The sequence below is a fragment of the Siphateles boraxobius genome, unplaced genomic scaffold (genome assembly GCF_051911475.1).
Source record: "Siphateles boraxobius isolate OS27281-9 unplaced genomic scaffold, OSU_SipBor_1 8, whole genome shotgun sequence".
Taxonomy (NCBI): Eukaryota; Metazoa; Chordata; class Actinopteri; order Cypriniformes; family Leuciscidae; genus Siphateles; species Siphateles boraxobius.
Genome location: NW_027509208.1, coordinates 5,931,619 through 5,950,894, shown reverse-complemented (window position 1 = coordinate 5,950,894; position 19,276 = coordinate 5,931,619). Strand labels below are relative to the sequence as shown.

General features: G+C 36.8%; 2 protein-coding genes across 4 annotated transcripts; both read right to left on the bottom strand.

Moving 5' to 3' along the window:
• Positions 1–361: 361 nt before the first annotated feature.
• On the bottom strand, positions 362–5,315 carry hebp2 (heme binding protein 2). Its single transcript, XM_077219912.1, has 5 exons — positions 5,104–5,315; positions 4,803–4,897; positions 4,468–4,603; positions 1,660–1,840; positions 362–1,031 (listed from the first exon to the last, which is right to left on the bottom strand). The coding sequence occupies exons 2-5, from the start codon at positions 4,875–4,877 to the stop codon at positions 842–844; spliced, it is 582 nt and encodes a 193-aa protein (XP_077076027.1). The 5' UTR covers positions 4,878–4,897; positions 5,104–5,315; the 3' UTR covers positions 362–841.
• On the bottom strand, positions 5,245–18,763 carry kif25 (kinesin family member 25). Of its 3 annotated transcripts, none has more exons than XM_077219900.1 (16): positions 18,567–18,763; positions 16,923–16,988; positions 15,839–15,964; positions 15,592–15,733; positions 14,166–14,269; positions 13,820–13,905; positions 13,553–13,592; positions 13,382–13,449; positions 13,218–13,292; positions 12,418–12,561; positions 12,128–12,304; positions 10,965–11,119; positions 7,387–7,611; positions 7,048–7,203; positions 5,953–6,126; positions 5,245–5,375 (listed from the first exon to the last, which is right to left on the bottom strand). In XM_077219900.1, the coding sequence occupies exons 1-15, from the start codon at positions 18,633–18,635 to the stop codon at positions 5,975–5,977; spliced, it is 1,785 nt and encodes a 594-aa protein (XP_077076015.1). In that variant the 5' UTR covers positions 18,636–18,763; the 3' UTR covers positions 5,245–5,375; positions 5,953–5,974. The 3 variants fall into 3 exon arrangements, with proteins under 3 accessions (XP_077076015.1, XP_077076014.1, XP_077076013.1); XM_077219899.1 differs by having other exon boundaries at positions 5,248–5,380; XM_077219898.1 differs by lacking the exon at positions 5,245–5,375 and having other exon boundaries at positions 5,461–6,126.
• Between the last annotated feature and the right edge of the window lie 513 nt (positions 18,764–19,276).

The window sequence follows — 19,276 nt, the reverse complement described above, 5'->3', positions numbered from 1 at the left end:
CACCTAACCTGCCTAGAATACCCCGTCAAAATATATACATATTTTTTATGTACTTCTATACTATTTTATTTGTATTATTCTATATTTGTATAATTATTCTAAATTTACAAAAATGATTTTCTGTTTTAATAATTTCAATGTATATATTTAACCAACCGATAACCATCTTTGACATTTTTAAAATAATTTGTTTCAATACACGAGTTATTGTATTGTGGTTTGACGAGGCCTATTCATACGCGCAGCCCCAAATCACAACCAAAACAATGTTCTTCCGCAAGATGTGCCGTTTTATTTTTGAACCACTAGAGGGCCAAAGGTTACGATGTGTACCAGTTATTTTAAGATCAAAACGACAAAGTACAGAAGAACTAGTGTCAATTTTATTCACTGTTATTGTTCCCTTACATTTTTAGATTCAGGATGTAGTGCAATATAAACAGCTCAAAATGCAGATGAGATTATGTATTCATATTTCACAACAATAAAAGTTATTGATTCAGTCGTGTCATTCAGTACTTGCACCTTTAAACGTCCATTACATGAGTACTTTGAATGATACATTATTAGTAACAAAAACATTTAATCAAAAATAATTAATTATCTCAACATTCTTTTCATAATGATTTCATAGTTAAATGTAGGTATTTAAAATGTGAATATTGCTGTAAAATATATTGGTCAGACATAAAATCAGTACAGTGTTAAATTCTCATATAAAAACATTCAGGCACTTGCATGTATGTACATTGTAAACAGAAGCACCTACATTACTATTGTTAAGTTCAAACAAACAATTTGCTCCTCTTCATTCAGATCACAAGGCATCCCTGTTTGATCCTTAGGCTTTTTCTTCGTCGTCTTTGATCAGCCACACCTCATTCCTGCGGTTGGTCAGTTTGAAGGGGCTGTCATATCCGGCTCTGTAGAACGGAGCCTCTTTGAATTTCATCCCATCCCTCTTGAGGCTCTCCATCAGTTTCAGAAGCTCCTCACGGCTGCTCTCACTGTTGGCAAAGCCTCCATACGTCCTGCAAAACACGGCCAAGCAAAAGTGAAGCTATGGCAACAAAATCATTTTTAACCCAAAGAACAGTTTGACCTGGCAACAAACTAACATTCTAAAGTTCGGGGTCGGTCAGATTTTTAAATGGTTCAGAAAGAAGTCTCTTATGCTCTTCAAGGCTGCAATTATTTGCTTAAATAAATAAATAATATTTCAGAATATTACTGTTTTAATTTAAAATGAATTTTTTTTTATTCTAATATATTTTAAAATGTTATTTATTCCTGTGATGACAAAGCTGAATTTTCAGCATTATTACTCCAGTCTTCAGTGTCACATGATCCTTCAGAAATCATTCTAATAGGCTGATTTGCTGCTCAAGAAACATTTCGTACAATCATCCGTGCTGAAAACAGTTGTGCTGCTTATTATTTTAGTTGAAATCATGATACATTTTTTTTCCAGGATTCTTTGACCCATAGAAAGTTACCCATAGAAACATTATAAATGTTCTTACTGAAACTTTTGATCAATTTAATGCATTATTGCTGAATAAAAGTATATATTGAAACTAAACATTTTGACCCCCAAAGTTTTAAACAGAAGACCAGCTCAATTTAATCTCCGAATTTAAAAACCACAAACATATATACCTCACAAACATTGTGGACTCTTTCCGGTTCTCTATGAAAACATCTGCGTCGGTGGGTTTGGGTGGGTCAGCCTGATGTTCCTCAGGGATGAAGAAGGAGATGGTGAAGGTGCTTTCACAAGTGGGTCCGGCCCCAGGGTCAATCATACAGCTCACTGGTGCCGTCATCTCCACCTTACACTCTGACACATGACAGTACAGGACAAGTGCTCAGATAAAGCCGATATCAAAGGTCTTTCCTTAATGAAAAGGTGCAGAAACATGCACTGATCTAAATGTGCCAAAGCTATTTTGCAGGTACAATGTCACCTGGTGAATCATTAACACAATTGAATCTGTGGTAACAACCTGGCACATGATTTTTATTATTATAAAAGCATCTTGAGATGTGATTTATTGTAGGAAAGCATTAAAACTTTTTGTTTTATGCATGAGGAGATTTCTACGGAGCCCCGAAGGGGACGAGGTGGTGGGAAAAATTTGGATGGGAGAAATTTTTTTCTTCTTTCTTTCTTAAATCTCTTCTTCCCTCGCAATTTTGAGCCCGGACAGACACTTCCTGTTTAATGTCCCGCTGGCAGTGTTTCAGAGCTCCGGTACGTTAATGGAGCGTTTCATCGTGTCTGAAGAAATACGGTCAGTGCTTAACTCAAGGAGGTCAGTGAAGTTTGCAAGATATTCACAGATTTGAACTTGCCGGATCAATATTCATGAGTTAAACGTTGTCAAAACACAAATGACACCTATTTTCAATCATAGTAACTTAGACAACGAGCTACAACCCTATTTTCCTCAAAACAAGCTTTATAATATAAATGTGTCTCTAAGCAAGTGGTTGATAAGTCCGAATAAGGGACCGTCTGCAAAGTTCAAAAACCCTTTTGCACATTTTATATTATGAAACATATACAATAGTTTGACTGTGACGCACTGTAGCTACTGTCACCAAATTCAGTTCACACATCACTGCTCTCCTGCTGGTTATACTACAATACTTACTTTGATTTAAAAAAATAAAAAAAGCATAATTTTTATGATTATTATGAAACAAAATCAATAACTTTACTGTTTTTAGAAAAACTGTTATACAGTATAATGCCATCAAATTCAGTAAGCAAATATACTGCAAAAGCTATGGTTGTAACTATTATGTTAGCTGCGTACCAATATAATTTTTTTGAAAAGAATAGGCCTGCTTATTTTTTATGTGCTATTACTTGCCAAACTAAGTGACAAAAACAAGTTATTGTTGTATAACCAGTATTAGAGTAGTGATGTGTGAACTGAATTTGGTGTTAGTGAAGTTATTGAATATTTTCCATAATACAAAATGTGTAAAAGCACAAAAATTTTATTAAACTAAGTGTTGTAGTAGACAAGAGGGAGACCATTGATGTGCAAACTGAATTTGGTGACACTACAGAGTGTAACATTAAAGTTAACGACTATTTTTGTATTAACGTTTTTGGTTATATTGTACTTTGCAGGCGGTCCTTGTTCGGACTTGTCTCCAAGCCGCCTTCTCATAGAGATCAATTTATAGGCTATTATAAAACTCGTGTTTAGGAAATTTGGGTTGCTCGTTGTCTACGTTACTGTGATTTTAAATAAGTGTTATATGTGTTTTAACAACGTTTAGCTCACGAGTTATTGATCCGGGAAGTTCGAATCTGTGAATATTGCAAACTTCACTGACCTCCTTGAGTTAAGCATTGACTGCGTTTCTTTATATTTGAGTCCAAGTTCAAATACTGAAACTTTCCATTAACATACCGAAGCTCTGAAACACTGCCAGCGGGACATTAACCCTTGTGCGGTCTTCGTGGTACACTCATGATCTTGGGGGCTATAGAGACCCCAGGCAACAAAATGTAATTTTGTAACAAAATAATATTTTTTATATAACAAATGTAATTTTAATCGGTTTATTAATGTTTTTACTCCACATTTGTGTAGTTTTTGGAGGATTTATGAAATATTTTAAATATATATATATATATACATACATATTTTTGAAATACCTGACATGAACATCAAAATGCAATGAACTGAACAGCAATAACAAATGAGCAAATAAAGCAGTAACTTTTGTCCCTCTCTCTCTTTCTCTCTCTCTCTTCGTGTGTGTGTGTGTGTGTGTGTGTGTGTGTGTGTGTGGTGGTTCCGCATTTTGGACTATTTTATTTAACAAAATATAAGACAGCAGTTTTTAAAGTCTCACAAATGTATGAAGTGCCACTTCATTTCTGTCTATGTGTGTTCTGCGTTGTTTCTGATTTTGATGATGAATTTTGTCCATTTTCTAGGTGTGACTTTTTTTTTCCACACTAACATAAAACCAAATATCATGACAATATAAAAAATAAATTGTAGATCTAGAAAGTGTTGAGAGTCGTACAAAGTTTCATGCCATTTGGACAATAGGACAATTTTTTTTAAAACTAGCTAAAGTCATTTGCGGGTCAAAAAGACCCTGAAGAACACTCATTAAACAGGAAGTGTCTGTCCGAGCTCACAACAGTTTTTGCGTGGGAACGCAAATATCTTTGCGAGGGAACGCAAAAGATTTTTTTATTTTTACATTTTTTATCTCCCATCCCTAATGTTTTCCACCACCACGTCCCTTTAGGGGCTCCTTAGATTTTTCACCAAATATGTGCTTATGCCATTTTGCATTGTATTTCTGTTGTGTAATGAAAATGTCGCAATCACAGGGGCTGACGTAAGGAAATAATAATGAATCAAATCTGGAGTGTCTACTACATGGAAATCTGAGTTTCTAGTCGTCTACAGGTCCATGAAGACTTACTTTTGTCATTATTGCCCTGAATGTATTTGAAGAGTCTTCTGAAGCCTGTGCCTAAGGCCGGGTCCTGCTCCATGCCAGTCACAGCTGTGGTCACCCAGTTTGTTGAGTGGTAAGTGCGGACCTCGTAGTCTTCACCCTGAAAACCATCACTTCATCTGATTATGACTGGTGTCATTAAAACAGTAAACAAGGTCTGCTTCCATATAAACATGAGCAGACTAAATCAAAAACAAAATGCAAGCCATATCTCTGCAAATAAGCATTAAGTAAATATTAACAAATCTAAAGTCTGACAAAGTTAAGCCAGGAGATTTTGAGTAGGCTACTGTACTAACCTTACTCTGCTGAGCAGTGAACTTTGGGTGCTGGAGTCCAGAGGAAAAAAACGTTTGACCGATGGCTTTAAGCATCTTGAATTTGAACTGTAATGCTGAGCGAAATTAAAAATATTTTATTAGTTGCAAATAATTTACGACGTGTGGAAATAATTGGAGATATTTCCTTGTTTCATATTTCAATATTAAGTGGGCCAGGTATTTACAATAAGATGATGACTGTCCAAACGTTGCTCAGTTGCGCTGAAGTCATTTTACTACAATAGTATATAGGCCTAACTTACTTTAGTTAAAAACTCACCTGCTGTCCGCCGTGGAGCGTTAAAATGCAGAAAATGACTGAAAATCCAAAGAAGAACGAGCGCAGTATATCGTCCGTCTCAGACAGTTGTATTACATAAAAAAGATACAGTTACGGGTGCTGTTATATACACTCTATGCTGCTATGTAACACAACCGTAGGCTTAAGTAACACTTACACTACCACTTCCGTGTTTTCATGTTACATCACTCGCATGAGAAGTTTCCGATTGGTTGTGAAGAATATGTAAATAAAGTCACGCCCCAGCAACGCTACTCTGGGGAAGAAACATTACATCACTACACCTTGTAACAATGGAACAAAAATAATTGAAAGCAAATTACAGAAGTAGATGGGTTTTTTTTTTACTTTAAATTTTATTAATTCTAAAGCATTTTATTTAAATATAAATAAATATACATTTGAAAGGCATCAAGTTACCTTGCAGTAAAATATAAGGTCAACTAGAGTCAGGTTGCCAACACCATTACTTCAAAGCCATACATTTTTCATCATCACATCAATACTTTACCACAAACTAAACTAATGGATGATTGCAGACACACTTTATCTGAAGTATTCCACTCACACAAAACACCTGTAAACATATTTTTCAGAGAAATATCCCCAAAGTGCATGGTCAGCCAAAGAGAGTGTGTAACCCATCCAAAACTGAAAATACTAGAATTACTTCGTAAACAATACTAACAATAAGCATAAGCAACTATCATATCAACGAATTTAACCCCAAAGTCTTGTTACAATGCACTGCAAATTTCAACATAACCTGAGCACCATAAACTTGCAATCAAAATGCATACAAATAAAAATACACAAGTATCTTTTTACTATTAAATGGATCTCCTGTTTGTCACTTCATCTTCAGAGCCGTGTTCTTCCTGCGTGGTGGCTCTCTCTGGACCTGTCTGGCTCTGGCACCGAAGCCCAGGGACTGAAGAGATTCAGTGAGGAAGCGTTGAGTAGGAGATACACACAGCATTATCAGAAGCTTAGCATCCCCTCCTGTGCCAGAAAGGAGACAGAAAAGAGGTCAAAAGGATGGTCAGGTGAGGTTCGGGAGATAAGAAAGAAGAATGTAGCCAGGCAGGCTCTGTCTATGACACTTATTGTGGTTGTGTTCTAACTTGACTGGTAGAACTGGTTTTAACTGTAGTTCAAATAAAAGCAAAGCACACTTGCACAATATACAAGGAAAAAGTCCAATAAAATCTTTCCAGTTCCACTGTGTCTAAAATATAAAATATTTGTCCTTTAATTGAATAGCTAATTTAATTTAATTTAACTACAAAGCTGAATTTCATATGCAATCCATCCACAGGCAGGCAAAAAGGAATATATGGCACAATTAGGACATTAGTTGATAAATAATATATCTAATGTAAATGGTAAATGGTAAATGGACTGCATTTATATAGCGCTTTCACAGACCGAATGGCCACCAAAGCGCTTTACATAGTTGCCTCACATTCACCCATTCATACACACATTCATACACCGACGGCGGTGTCAGCCATGCAAGGCGCCACCCAGCTCGTCGGGAGCAGTTGGGGTTAGGTGTCTTGCTCATGGACACCTCGACACTTGGTCAGGTGGAACCGGGGATTGAACCACCAACCTTTCAGTTTGTAGATAACCTACTTAATGTTTAAAATACATTGCAAAAAACAATAATATTAAGTAAGTTGCACTGTGACAAATGGCATTATATGTTCAGAATACATGAATGTAAAAATGTCATTCTAAATTGAAATGTAACAGGTCACTAGATTGCTCAGTTTTTGTATGTTCAAATGTTTGGCTCATCTTCAGTCATATTTTCAGGAAGGACAGAAGGAAGGAGTGAGGGAGGATGAATGGATGGATGTTTTATGGACTAGTGTGCATGTTCAAGTGACTTGTATTTTACAGTGAATGTGCTCTCACCGATGGCGTCCTGTAGCAGATGTGTTAGTTTGCTGTTGCGGTAGGGGACATGGGGTCGTCGTTCGGCCAGAGCTCCCAGAACGTCAGACAAAGCTGAGAGACTGCGGTTTATACAGGAGCTTTCCCACAGAGCAGCACCGGTCACACCTGACATCCCTAAACACAGATAAACATTCATGATTAAAGATTATTCACATCTTCATTTACAAGGAGCATTTGAATCAAATCTGACCTACGATTTAACACTCCATAAACCTTATCTAAATATGATTATGACTGTTTTATTGTAAAATGGCTTAACTAGTAACAACTCAACAGAGCACAACACTGTATCCTTACCCACACACTCGCTCCCTGCCAGGTCCACTAACTGCAGCTTGGTCTTGAGGGGGGTATGTGTGATGCTGGGTCGGGGAGAAGGGCATGGTGAGTGACAGGGGGAGTGGGACGGCGAGGAGACGGGGCTAGATGAGCGTGAAGAAGCGGCCCTGCGGCAGCGCGGGCTCCACAACTCCTTCTGAGACACTCGCTGGACGTCCTGTCTGGCATTCTGCAGCCTACGAGCTGTAACACACAGAGATCACACTGTATGAGTATATAAAGTTGTAGTAAAACTATTTCTTGCAAGTGTTATGGTAACAAAGTGCCTTTTAAGCAGGTCAGTTCACTCAGCAGCCATCTTAGTAATAACACCAGACTGCTACTTTTCAGTCATAAAACTATAGCTTTTAGCTACCATCTAGCCCAAAATCTCAGAAACTGTTCCAATTTTACATAATTTTTTATATATATATATATATATATATATATTAAAGACAGTAAGAAAGAGATTTTAATATATTATTATTTACTATATATCAACGTTAATCTAACGGATCTAACATAAGTTTTTGTTTACATACATATATAATATATAAAAATATAATATTATATACACACATATATATTGTGTGTGCATCTGTGTATACTGTATATGCATAGTAATTTTGTTATTTTATAAGTTTTTTAATGTTTATATAGTTTTTATTACTATATATTATATACAGTTTTATTTATTTCAGTTTTAGTTTGAGTTATTTTAGCACATCAAGTTAATGTAAATAAAAATTAGAAATGTTTCAGTATTATATTTTTACATTTAATTAATTTAACATTCATTTTAAAAAGCAAAATATATATTTTTTTCAGTTAACTATAAAAACCTATAGTAATATATTTTTATAAATAAATAAATAGTATTTTTAGGGATAATGTGGTCTAACTGATGCCTCTATTAAAAAATGATTGGCTCTTTTAATTTAAGAGTGGAACTACACTGAACAAAATTATAAACACAACACTTTTGTTTTTGCCCCCATTTTTCATGAGCTGAACTCAAAGATCTAATACTTTTTCTATATACACAAAAGGCCTATTTCTCTCAAATATTGTCCACAAATCTGTGTTAGTGAGCACTTCTCCTTTGCCGAGATAATTCATTCACCTCACAGGTGTGGCATATCAAGACGCTGCATGATTATTGCACAGGTGTGCCTTAGGCTGGCCACAATAAAAGGCCACTCTAAACTGTGCAGTTTACTGTATTGGGGGGGGTCCGAAAACCAGTCAGTCTCTGGTGTGACCACCATTTGCCTCACGCAGTGCAAAACATCTCCTTCGCATAGAGTTGATCAGGTTGTTGATTGTGGCCTGTGGAATGTTGGTCCACTCCTCTTCAATGGCTGTGCGAAGTTGCTGGATATTGGCAGGACCTGGAAAACGCTGTCGTATACACCGATCCAGAGCATCCCAAATTTGCTCAATGGGTGACATGTCCGGTGAGTATGCTGGCCATTAGTGCTGCACGATTAATCGCAATTTCCATGTAATTGCTCTTAAATCGAGATGGCTTATCACGATTTTTAAATCGCAAAGGCTGCAATTATTTTGTATGCGCAGCTTGTCATTGATGTACGGCTCTGTAAACGCTGCTCCATCTGAAATCACTGTGAATTTGAATCACTTATAACGTGAATTTGAAAAAACAAAAACATGAGAAGCATTTAATAACCTCCTGTCCAACAAAAGACAACATTTAATAACATGCTTTTAATCCAAACTCACTTCATAACGACAGTTTAGCATCCTTCTTTGAGATGATGTGGCTTCTTAAACTGATTAATCATGACAAATAAACACACAACTGCCTTATTCTATCATAGCATTTCAATCTCCTGTTTATTCAGCTACAGCGACAGGGATTTCCTGGAATGACGGGCATTATCTGTTTCTGTGGTGGTGCATATTTGGCATGTCTGTACGAGAGCGCCCTCGGTGTTCAGATGGAGCAGCATTTACTACCGATCAGCCGCACTGCACTGACAAGCTGTGTATAAAATAATCGCAGTCTTTGCCAAATCGCGTGCGGTTAATTGTGCAGCCCTATTGGCCATGCAAGAACCGGGATGTTTTCAGCTTCCAGGAATTGTGTACAGATCCTTGCAACATTGGGCCATGCATTATCATGCTGCAACATGAGGTAATGGTCGTGGATGAATGGCACAACAATGGGCCTCAGGATCTCGTCACGATATCTCTGTGCATTCAAAATGGCATCAATAAAATGCACATGTTCGTTGTCCATAACATACGCCTGCCCATACCATAACCCCACTGCCATCATGGGCCACTCGATCCACAACGTTGAAATCAGCAAAACCGCTCACCCACACGACACCATACACACTGTCTGCCATCTGTCCTGTACAGTGAAAACCGGGATTCATCCGTGAAGAGAACACCTCTCCAAAGTGCCAGAAGCCATCGAATGTGAGAATTTGCCCACTCAAGTCGGTTACGACTACAAACTGCAGTCAGGTTGAGACCCCGATGAGGATGACGAGCATGCAGATGAGCTTCCCTGAGACGGTTTCTGACAGTTTTTGCAGAAATTCTTTGGTTATGAAAAATGATTGTTGCAGCAGCTGTCCGGTTGGCTGGTCTCAGAGGATCTTGGAGGTGAAGATGCTGGATGTGGAGGTCCTGGGCTGGTGTGGTTACACGTTGTCTGCGGTTGAGAGGCCAGTTGGATGTACTGCCAAATTCTCTGAAACGCCTTTGGAGAAGGCTTATGGTAGAGAAATGAACATTCAATTCACGGGCAACAGCTCTGGACATGCCTACGGTCAGCATGCCAATTGCACGCTCCCTCAAAACTTGCGACATCTGTGGCATTGTGCTGTGTGATAAAACTGCACATTTTAGATTGGCCTTTTAATGTGGCCAGCCTAAAGCTCACCTGTGCAATAATCATGCTGACTAATCAGCATCTTGATATGTCACACCAGTGAGGTGGATGGATTATCTCGGCAAAAGAGAAGTGCTCACTAAAACAGATTTAGACAGATGTGTGAACAATATTTGAGAAAATTGGCTTTTTGTGTACATAGAAAAAGTCTTAGATCTTTAAGTTAAACTCATGAAAAATGGGGGCAAAAACAAAAGTGTTGAGTTTATAATTTTGTTCATGTACAGTCGTCATTTTGAGTGTTATAATTTTACTTATTCATTTTATATAATTATATGTCTCCTGCCCATTATATCTCTGATGATACACACGTAAATCCACTTTATGGCAACCTTTATGAGGTCTTTTAGTGCTACTGTGAGAAACCTTTGGAGTGAGCACAGAGCTTTTTTTTCAGAGTAGTGAGAAAGTGCTTGAGTGTGTGTATCTGTAGATAACTAATGCAGTGGGTGTGTGAGAAAATAGAGTTGTTAGAACGAGCGTTTGTTTGTGCGTCTTTAGATAATACGCTCGGTCTCACTTAACAGCCATAACCGTGTGTGCTGCAGATAGCGGCGTATGGCTTGAGGGAACAATTCAGCTTCAAAACCTGAGTTGGGGAATTGAAGAAACACTGTACGGTATATCATACCTAGAGCCAGTGCATCTGGGCTTCTGGAGGTGACGGTAAGAGTGACGATGAAATGAGATCTGGAGGAGTCCATGTGCACCAGGGTGGGACTGTGAGATCTTAGTTTCAACACAGAATTGATCAGCTGCATCACCTCTGCAGAGCTCCGTACCAACCTGGCACACAAACACATGCAAACCTGTGACAGTCACATGCGCATGGAGCTCAAAGTACAAATGAAAAGTAGGTCGAACAAACCAAAAAATGCAGATATGTACACTCTAGTGCAAAACACATGCATTAATACACCCCAAAAAATTATATTGCACAAAAGGGAGCACAATGCCTTAAACATAAAATATTTAAATTTATTTTTTTTTAAACTACTGTGGATTTTATAGGGCCAATAAATATTAAAATTATTAACATGGCATAGGTTAAAAGGGAAAAATGCTTTGACATCAACAACAACAAGTGGTTAATTTTGATCTTTTTGTAACATTAGTTAAGACTTTATACCTCGGTTTCACAGGCAAGGCCTAAACCCAGTCCTGGACTAAAATGCATGTTTGAGCTGTTTTAACGGAAAGCAAGTTGCACTGGCATGTCTTAAAATATGTCAGTGTCATTGTTTTGTTTCAAGATGCACACCAGTAATATATTTTTCTAAGGCACATTTATAAAAGCTACTAAAATGTCCTAATTGAACCAATACCTAATCCTGACTTAATCTAAGCCTTGTCTGTGAAACCAAGCCTAAGTGTCAAAAAAACTCAAAGAACATTTAGATTAATGTTAATTTCTGCGTATACTAATACATTTTTAGCATTTCCATGTTGTAAAAATAGAGTATTTTGAATGAACAAACATAACACTGAACAGTAGTATATTTATTTAAAAAAGGGTTAGGATTAATTAAGGGTTAATTAAGAGTTACTTAGATTAATGAATAGTTGTTAGTTTATGATACTCATTGAATTAACTAATTGAACCTTATAATAAACTTTGAAAGTTGATAACTTATTTTGTTATCCTAACTTTGCACTATGCCACTGTGCTTGCATTGTTAGCTGAATTTTGTTATTCGCTCTGGCCGTTGTATTTTGTAAAATTGTTAAAATACAAATGTATTAAAGTTGAAAATTATGATAAGTTATATCTTCCTGCTGACTGCTTTGACTCACTCATTTGTTAAGCAGGGCACCTCACTGGTGCCTGTGCTGGTGGTGATGACCTCTCTCTTCACCCCAACTGTCACCCCATCTTCATCTCTGGCCAGCAGGTCCAGAACTTCATTATTATAGACCTCCACCACGGACATCTCCACCGTATGACTGTCCGCTGGCTTCTCAGAGATCAGCCTGTGACATATCAATACAGGCAGAGAGTCAGGTATCCTGCGTGCAATAGGGAGATGAGTAAAACGTATAGAGATTTTAGCTGGGCTGTGAAAGGAATGTGAGCCGAGGCTTACTTAAAAAGCTCATTGGCTGCTTTTGGAATGATGCCCCGTTGAGAGACCTGAACTGCAGCTGTGAGCTCCTCAGACTGGGAGCCAATCATTGTGTGTGTCTTCCCACTGCCCGTCTGACCATATGCCATGATACATACATTATACCTGAAATGAAAGAGAGATTAATAGTATAACTATTATAATCCTTACAAAGACTCCCTTTGACTTTGTTGGCAGTGTTGTGCCAAAATTGGTGACCACAACAAATCTGTGTCTAGAGCTCGCTGTTCACATGTTCAAGAGTTTTCTGTCTCATATTCTCAAATATCTTAGATTGTTTTTCCTTGCAACTATTTCCGTTTGCTAGGTTGCAAGCCATTATTTTCTTTATTCTTGTTTTTATTTTATTTATTTTTTTGTTGATTTGTGTAATGCCACATTAGGAATAATGTACTTTTTTAAAAAGCACTACAAATAAAAACTCTCTAATATTCAGCAAATTTTTACCAACACTGTTTTTATCTGCCACTGTCTTTATACAAGCATACTTACTCACTTCTTTTCCTGTTTTTTTTTTAAGAAAGAAGCATGTGGTAAAACTAGGAAGCATTTTTAAGTGTTGTACATTTTTCTAGATCACAGCAAAAAGTTTTTTAAATTCAGTCTGTCCAAAATAATACTACTACTAATTAATAATATCAATCATAAATGCATAAATTACAATTAAAATTGTATATAAAAATTATATATAAGCATCATTTGATTCCAGCATCTTCCCAAAGCGAATAGTTAAACTTGTTTGTATTACATAGGATACTCACCCATCAAGTAGAGAGGTTAGAAGGGGTTTCACCTCCTCAAACACAGTCTCTTGGCTGTCTTCTGGACCATGTACTCTGCAAATCAAACAAATAATGGACACATTCTACATCACCAACCAAAGCGCCTGTTTCAAATGTTCGCATTTTATGCAGTGTGCAAATACCTTTCAAACTCAAATATTTTGTTCATTACAGGACTTGAGGTTTTGGCGCAGTTCACAAAAACAGAGTCCTGCAAAACAAGGATGTTCAGAGATGATTATTCCAGGGTGTAGGGTGGGCCAATACAATTCATAGACCACATAAACTACACTACATATAATCAATTCACTCACATCATTAATGGCCTGGACCACTGCTTCACATAATGAAGACCTTAAAAAGGAAAATGAGATTTAGTACGCCTGGTTACAACACATACAGCGTTCCCTAAGCATGTGGTTTCTGTACTATGAAACAATATTTTTATTTAAATTGCAGCACATTTTTACTAGTAATTTACAAACTTAAAAAGAATTTAAATGTTCTAAATGAATCATTTTATTAATTTAAAAGCCATTAATCTACCGCTATTCTTTCAATACATATTTAGACTACAATACCCATTGGTTGTAGGTGATCCTGGGATGTGATCAAAGTGTAGAATTGGACGCACCCTGCAGTGAACCCTGATATTCCCCCTCAGCTCCTACAGAGAGAAATGTGTGTGGTGCTCAAACTATTTTTTAATGTAACTAAATCATCCTAACTGCTTACACAGTCATTTTTAAGGATAGGTAAGGTAGAAATTGGTCTGAAATATTTATTTCTGAAATATTCATGTGTCAAGTCGCAGTAGGTAATAGCATAACAGTGTACTCCCTACATCTGGACTTGAAATAAATGGCAACACGTTACCCTATGAATACATTAAGAACAGTGAATCAAAGCAGAGAACCGAGTACGTACAACCAAGGTGTTGTGCAGAAGCCTCCTCCTCACCCGCTCCTCTCTGCACTTCACTTTCTCTTCCTGTAAAGCGTGCTCAAGTGCAGTCATCTGAACCCGGAGCTCTACGGAAAACAAATGCAACAAAAACTTCTCAACTATCTATTTGTTTGCATTAAAATATGAACGCATATAGAAACCTCTAATCCAGGGATCCTGCAGTCAGACAATATAATGACTTGACTATAAAAAAAAGTTGATGTTGTTGGAAAGAATCTTTCCGGAGCCAAAGAAAAAAAAACGATAAGAAAATACTTGAAAGCACAGAAATTAGACACTAACACTATCTAACTCTGTCCAATAGCTACGATACACCAAAAAATGAAGAGTGTGTTTGCCTTTCTTGAGCTCAGTTCTAGTAATCACTTCGCTTGGTTTAATTAAAGGGTTACCTATATCTCTGTGACCAGGTGACTATATTGAACAGCGCAATGATTTTTAGTAGTAACAAACAAAAGATACACAAAATATGCTTGTTAATAAATCATTGAACTTATTATTTTTTTAAATCACATAAACTTCGATGAAATGAGACTTTGATGTGATTGGTTCAATAAATATTAGGTTTATGTGCTTTTAAATATAAATATTGAATTTTTTTATTCTTGATAGCTCCGCGTGTGAACCATGGAAAGATCTATTAAAAAACAACATGAATTTATATTGGACTAAAAAAAATGTACCACACGCCACTGGAAACTGGAAATATGTATCAAATAGTATCAACCAACAGAATGTCACAAGCCAAACTTATATAATCACAGTGGACAAATGCCAACAACCATCACCCTATACTGTTATCTTAGGGTGCACACTTAAAATCCTTTAGTCAGGAACATGTTTTTTCATTTTCACTTCGAGACACAGTGATGAGCGCTTTGGCTTGGAGTTTTACAAATACAGCTATATAAATGACAAGGGATAAGATCCACAGGCCCTGTGGGAGGCCTGTCACTATAGTGTGCAGGTGACGCACGGGACACATGACCGTGTTGTCCCTGCTGACAGCAGCTTTTCCTAGAGGAGAGGCTGGGGGAGGGGATCCGTGGATTATCTCTGAACACCGCACCACATACCTACTGTCACAACACGGATGGTTTTGTGATAGAGAAGGAGACAGATAAAGGAAGAGACAGATGGTAAAGAATGAAGGGAATGAGAGCAGAAGATTAAATAGAAGAGGAGATGAAGGTTGAGGGTTAAGGTTCCTAATCCAGGACGTCTTATGACCTTGCCGTATGACTGTACACATGTATATAAGTGTACATGCACGTAAATAACAAGTGAATGAGATCTGTGAAGTGTATCTGGAGGTACAAATATTCACAGATAATGCAGATGAACTGATGTATTGGTATCTGAGTTCATCTCAGTAAAGAACACTCACTCTGAGGGTCATCACTTTGGAGATCCAGAGTAGCATTTCTGGCCGTGCCCACACATTCAAACAGCTGCTTGCTTTGCTCCTCCAGCTCTTTAGCAAACACCACGTAGATGGTAAAAACATCCCTCAAGTCCTGTTTCAGCATCTGAGAGCAAGAAAGACCATACAATGATGCTGAATTTGCAACGCATTGCATTTTCAAAGCATTTGTAGTGTAGGATTTGTTTCAAAACAGTGTTTTTGCAATCACCTGAACTTCAGACAGGAGTTTGGAGAGAGTTGCATTTGTGGACTTCTGCACTTTCCTCTGCTGCTGATGTTTCTTTCTATTGGCATGAATTTCCTCATCCCTCTCATGGCGAAGTTTACCCAAACACTGGAAGTTTAGGAAAGGTGAATGGGAAACACATACAAACTGTTCAATACATTTACATTGCTTTTAACCTTTGAAAAAGCATTGTGGAGATGGTAATTCAATGGAATTTTGATACACAGTTTATAGTGTTAAGTTGGAGTCATGTTTTTTAAAGAATTCTCTTTTGCTCACCAGGGCTGCATTTATTTGATCAAAAATACAATAAAAACAGTAATATAATGAAAGATTATTACAATTTTAAATCAATCTTTTATATTTTAAAATGTAATTTATTCCATTGATGGCAAAAATAAGATTTTCATTTTTGAAAGAGAAGACTTTAGTCTTCAGTGTCACATAGTCCTTCACAAATCATTATAACATGATGATTTGGTGCTCAAGAAACATTGCTAATTAGTAATGTTGAAAACAGTTGTGCTGCTTAATATTTTTGTGGAAACCGTAATACATTTTTTTTTTCAGAAAGTTCAAAAGAATATAATTTATTTGAGATAGAAATCTTATGTAATAAATGTGTTACTCTCACTTTTGACCAATTTAATGCATCCTTACTGAATAAAAGTATTAATATCTTTCAAAAAACATCTTTCGAATGGTAGTGTATATCATAATACAGAATCATATTTATTTACAATGTTATTTACATTGTTCACAAAGCTACTAAAAATATTACCATAATCTTATTATAATAAATCTCCAAACAAAAAATCGGTGATTTTTGGTATCTTTTTGTATTTCAGTTGTATTCTGTCTCTGGTCTGTATTGCATACCCGGATATTAAGCATGTGAGTAAATTAAGTGAGACTGGTGAGCACCTGTCGTCTGTCTGCACTCTGCAAGCCACTTATCTTGCAGTGAAACCATCTGCCAGGTCAAACTCTTAACTGCAGCGGCGGGTCGACCACCATTAGGGAAGTTAGATACATTTCACACTAAATTTGCTACATAAATCCGTACCTTAGCGAGTCTCAAATGAAGGAGAGCATTCTCGGTTTCCAACTCCAAAATATGCTCCTCTTTACTCTGAATGGAGAAATAGGGAGAGAGCTTTATCATTACATTTAAGCATAGCTATACAGATGTAATACAAATAACAGAAGTCAAATAAAATAAATGACAACATTCATCAGCCATCAACAAAACTTAACTGACACACATGTGGCCGTGTCTCAAAATCTTAGCGGGTTGCCTACCGAGACAACACTTTTTTTTTTCAAATGAGCCTAGTACAAAGTCCAAAATGCTGTCTATCCTGGGTCAGCGTCTTACTAGTTTTTGAGACATTTAACAATCACTTACAAACAGTGATGGGGGTAACGCATTACAAGTAACATGAGTTACGTAATGAGATTCCTTTTTTTAAAGTAGCGCATTGCTTTTAAATTTACAAGAAAATATCGGAGTTACTTTTTCAAACAGGTACTTAAGTTACTTTGTTTTCCCATGTATTGACTGACAGCTCTCTTGTCCTTATGTTGACTGAAATTGTCAGTAAGGAACATGATGGTTATTATTGTTCTAGACTAAATGTGAGCATGCAGCAAAGTCGTTATTTTAGGGTTTTTTGGGCACAAAAAGTATTCTCGTCGTTTGATAAACTTAAGATTGAGCCACTGTAGTCACTTGGACTATTTTAACGATGTCTTTAATAACTTTTCGGGGCCTGCAAGTTCAATCCCTGAAGAAGCCTATGGAGGAGTGATCCAGCTCTCAGATTTCATCAAAAATATCTTAATTCGTGTTCCGAAGATGAACGAAGGTCTTACGGGGTTGGAACAACATGAGGGTGAGTAAATACTGACAGAATTTTCATTTTTGGGTGAACTAACCCTTTAATAAAGTGATATTAGATTATGTCTTTGCTGTTGACCTTCGATGATCCAATTCAACCATACTAAAAAGCAAAAATGATTCTTCTGCAATCCAGAATGGCAGCACAGCTGAGGGTTTGTTTGATATGAATTTGTATTTTCTTCAGCCTGAGGCTTATTTATTTCATTTGCCAAAAATATAACTTTTTTGGTTTTTAAAAACAAATAAGCAGGCCCAGCCCAGATGAGAAAAAGTAATGCAAAAGTAATACTTTCAATAAAAAGTAACCAAGTAACACAATTACTTTTAGTTACTTAGTTAGTTACTAATTAGTTACTAGGGAGTAAAGCAATATTGTACCTTTCCACATAACACTGCATTCAAAATACAAAAAAAGAATGCTAGCTGTACCATGGTGCATTGATGGTATGAGAATGTAGAACGAGATGTTATACTGAATGATTACCATATTCCTATGCCATGTATGTGCTAAATGAAAACCATAGTATTAGCATGTCTACTGCATAGCCTAATAGCAAGCTACTTTTTGTGGGTGGCTTCACACAACAAAAATAAGAATATGGAGGTCTAGTAACTGATATTATATTATGTTATATTATATTATATTATGTTGTATTTATACTTTATTCACAATACAGCCTTGGCAATATAACAGCATAATTATCATAACGACAGTAGACATGTCTGTAAATCAAAAGCAAAAGCACGTCAAAGCGACATAAACATTATTTACAAGCACATCAATTTTGACATTCAGAGAAAACTCACCCGTAGTTTGTGCTCTAGAAGGTGGACTTGATGAGCAAAGATTTGGTCTCTATTAATAAAGAGCGGCATTGTGAATGAGAGTTAAAACAGGATGTGAATGAAGCATTTGTTATACAGTAGTGCAGTAGTGGACTGTATCCTACATAACGAGCTCGTTTGTGGTTTGTCGGAAGTGTAATCCGATTACATGCCTGGCCTGCGCACACTAGCCTATTTGGCGTCCTCTGATCTATATTTACCATGATGAATATCGTTTTTCCATGTTTTAGTACAATGTATGAAACTATATGTGCATGTATTAACAATGTGGGCTTGATATGGGAATTTTGACTTATTTAAACCCCTTTACACATGACAGCAATCACACCTTTTTTTACAGTCTATGAATCACACCTGCATCACACACTGATGAGACTCAACAGGCCGATGACGAAGCTATTGTCATGAACGCCATTTGAGATTTGGCGCCTCCTACTGGTTACTTTATCAATTGTTCACGGCGCCGTTGCATCTATCACAGAGGTGATGTCAGGTAAGGTATCATGGGGCAGGTCGTTGGAGTACTTGCCTCAAAATGCCACAATAGTACTTGAAATATATGGATAGAATAATTGCTAATTGCAACATTTCATAAGGTTATCGTTCCTAAAAAAAATTGAACATCTAAAAGTATAGCATCAAGATTTGCTAATAAAATAACTATATTATTT

Excerpts from the sequence above, each read along its gene's own strand:
- hebp2 (XM_077219912.1), bottom strand. The coding sequence starts at position 4,877 with ATGCTTAAAGCCATCGGTCAAACGTTTTTTTCCTCTGGACTCCAGCAC. Across the intron at positions 1,841-4,467 it reads TCAGGGCAATAATGACAAAA|AGTGTAAGGTGGAGATGACG; the intron begins GTAAGTCTTCAT and ends GTCATGTGTCAG. Across the intron at positions 1,032-1,659 it reads GAGTCCACAATGTTTGTGAG|GACGTATGGAGGCTTTGCCA; the intron begins GTATATATGTTT and ends CGTGTTTTGCAG.
- kif25 (XM_077219900.1), bottom strand. The coding sequence starts at position 18,635 with ATGCCGCTCTTTATTAATAGAGACCAAATCTTTGCTCATCAAGTCCAC. Across the intron at positions 13,450-13,552 it reads TGGTCCAGGCCATTAATGAT|GACTCTGTTTTTGTGAACTG; the intron begins GTGAGTGAATTG and ends CTTGTTTTGCAG. Across the intron at positions 13,293-13,381 it reads AAAATATTTGAGTTTGAAAG|AGTACATGGTCCAGAAGACA; the intron begins GTATTTGCACAC and ends TTTGATTTGCAG.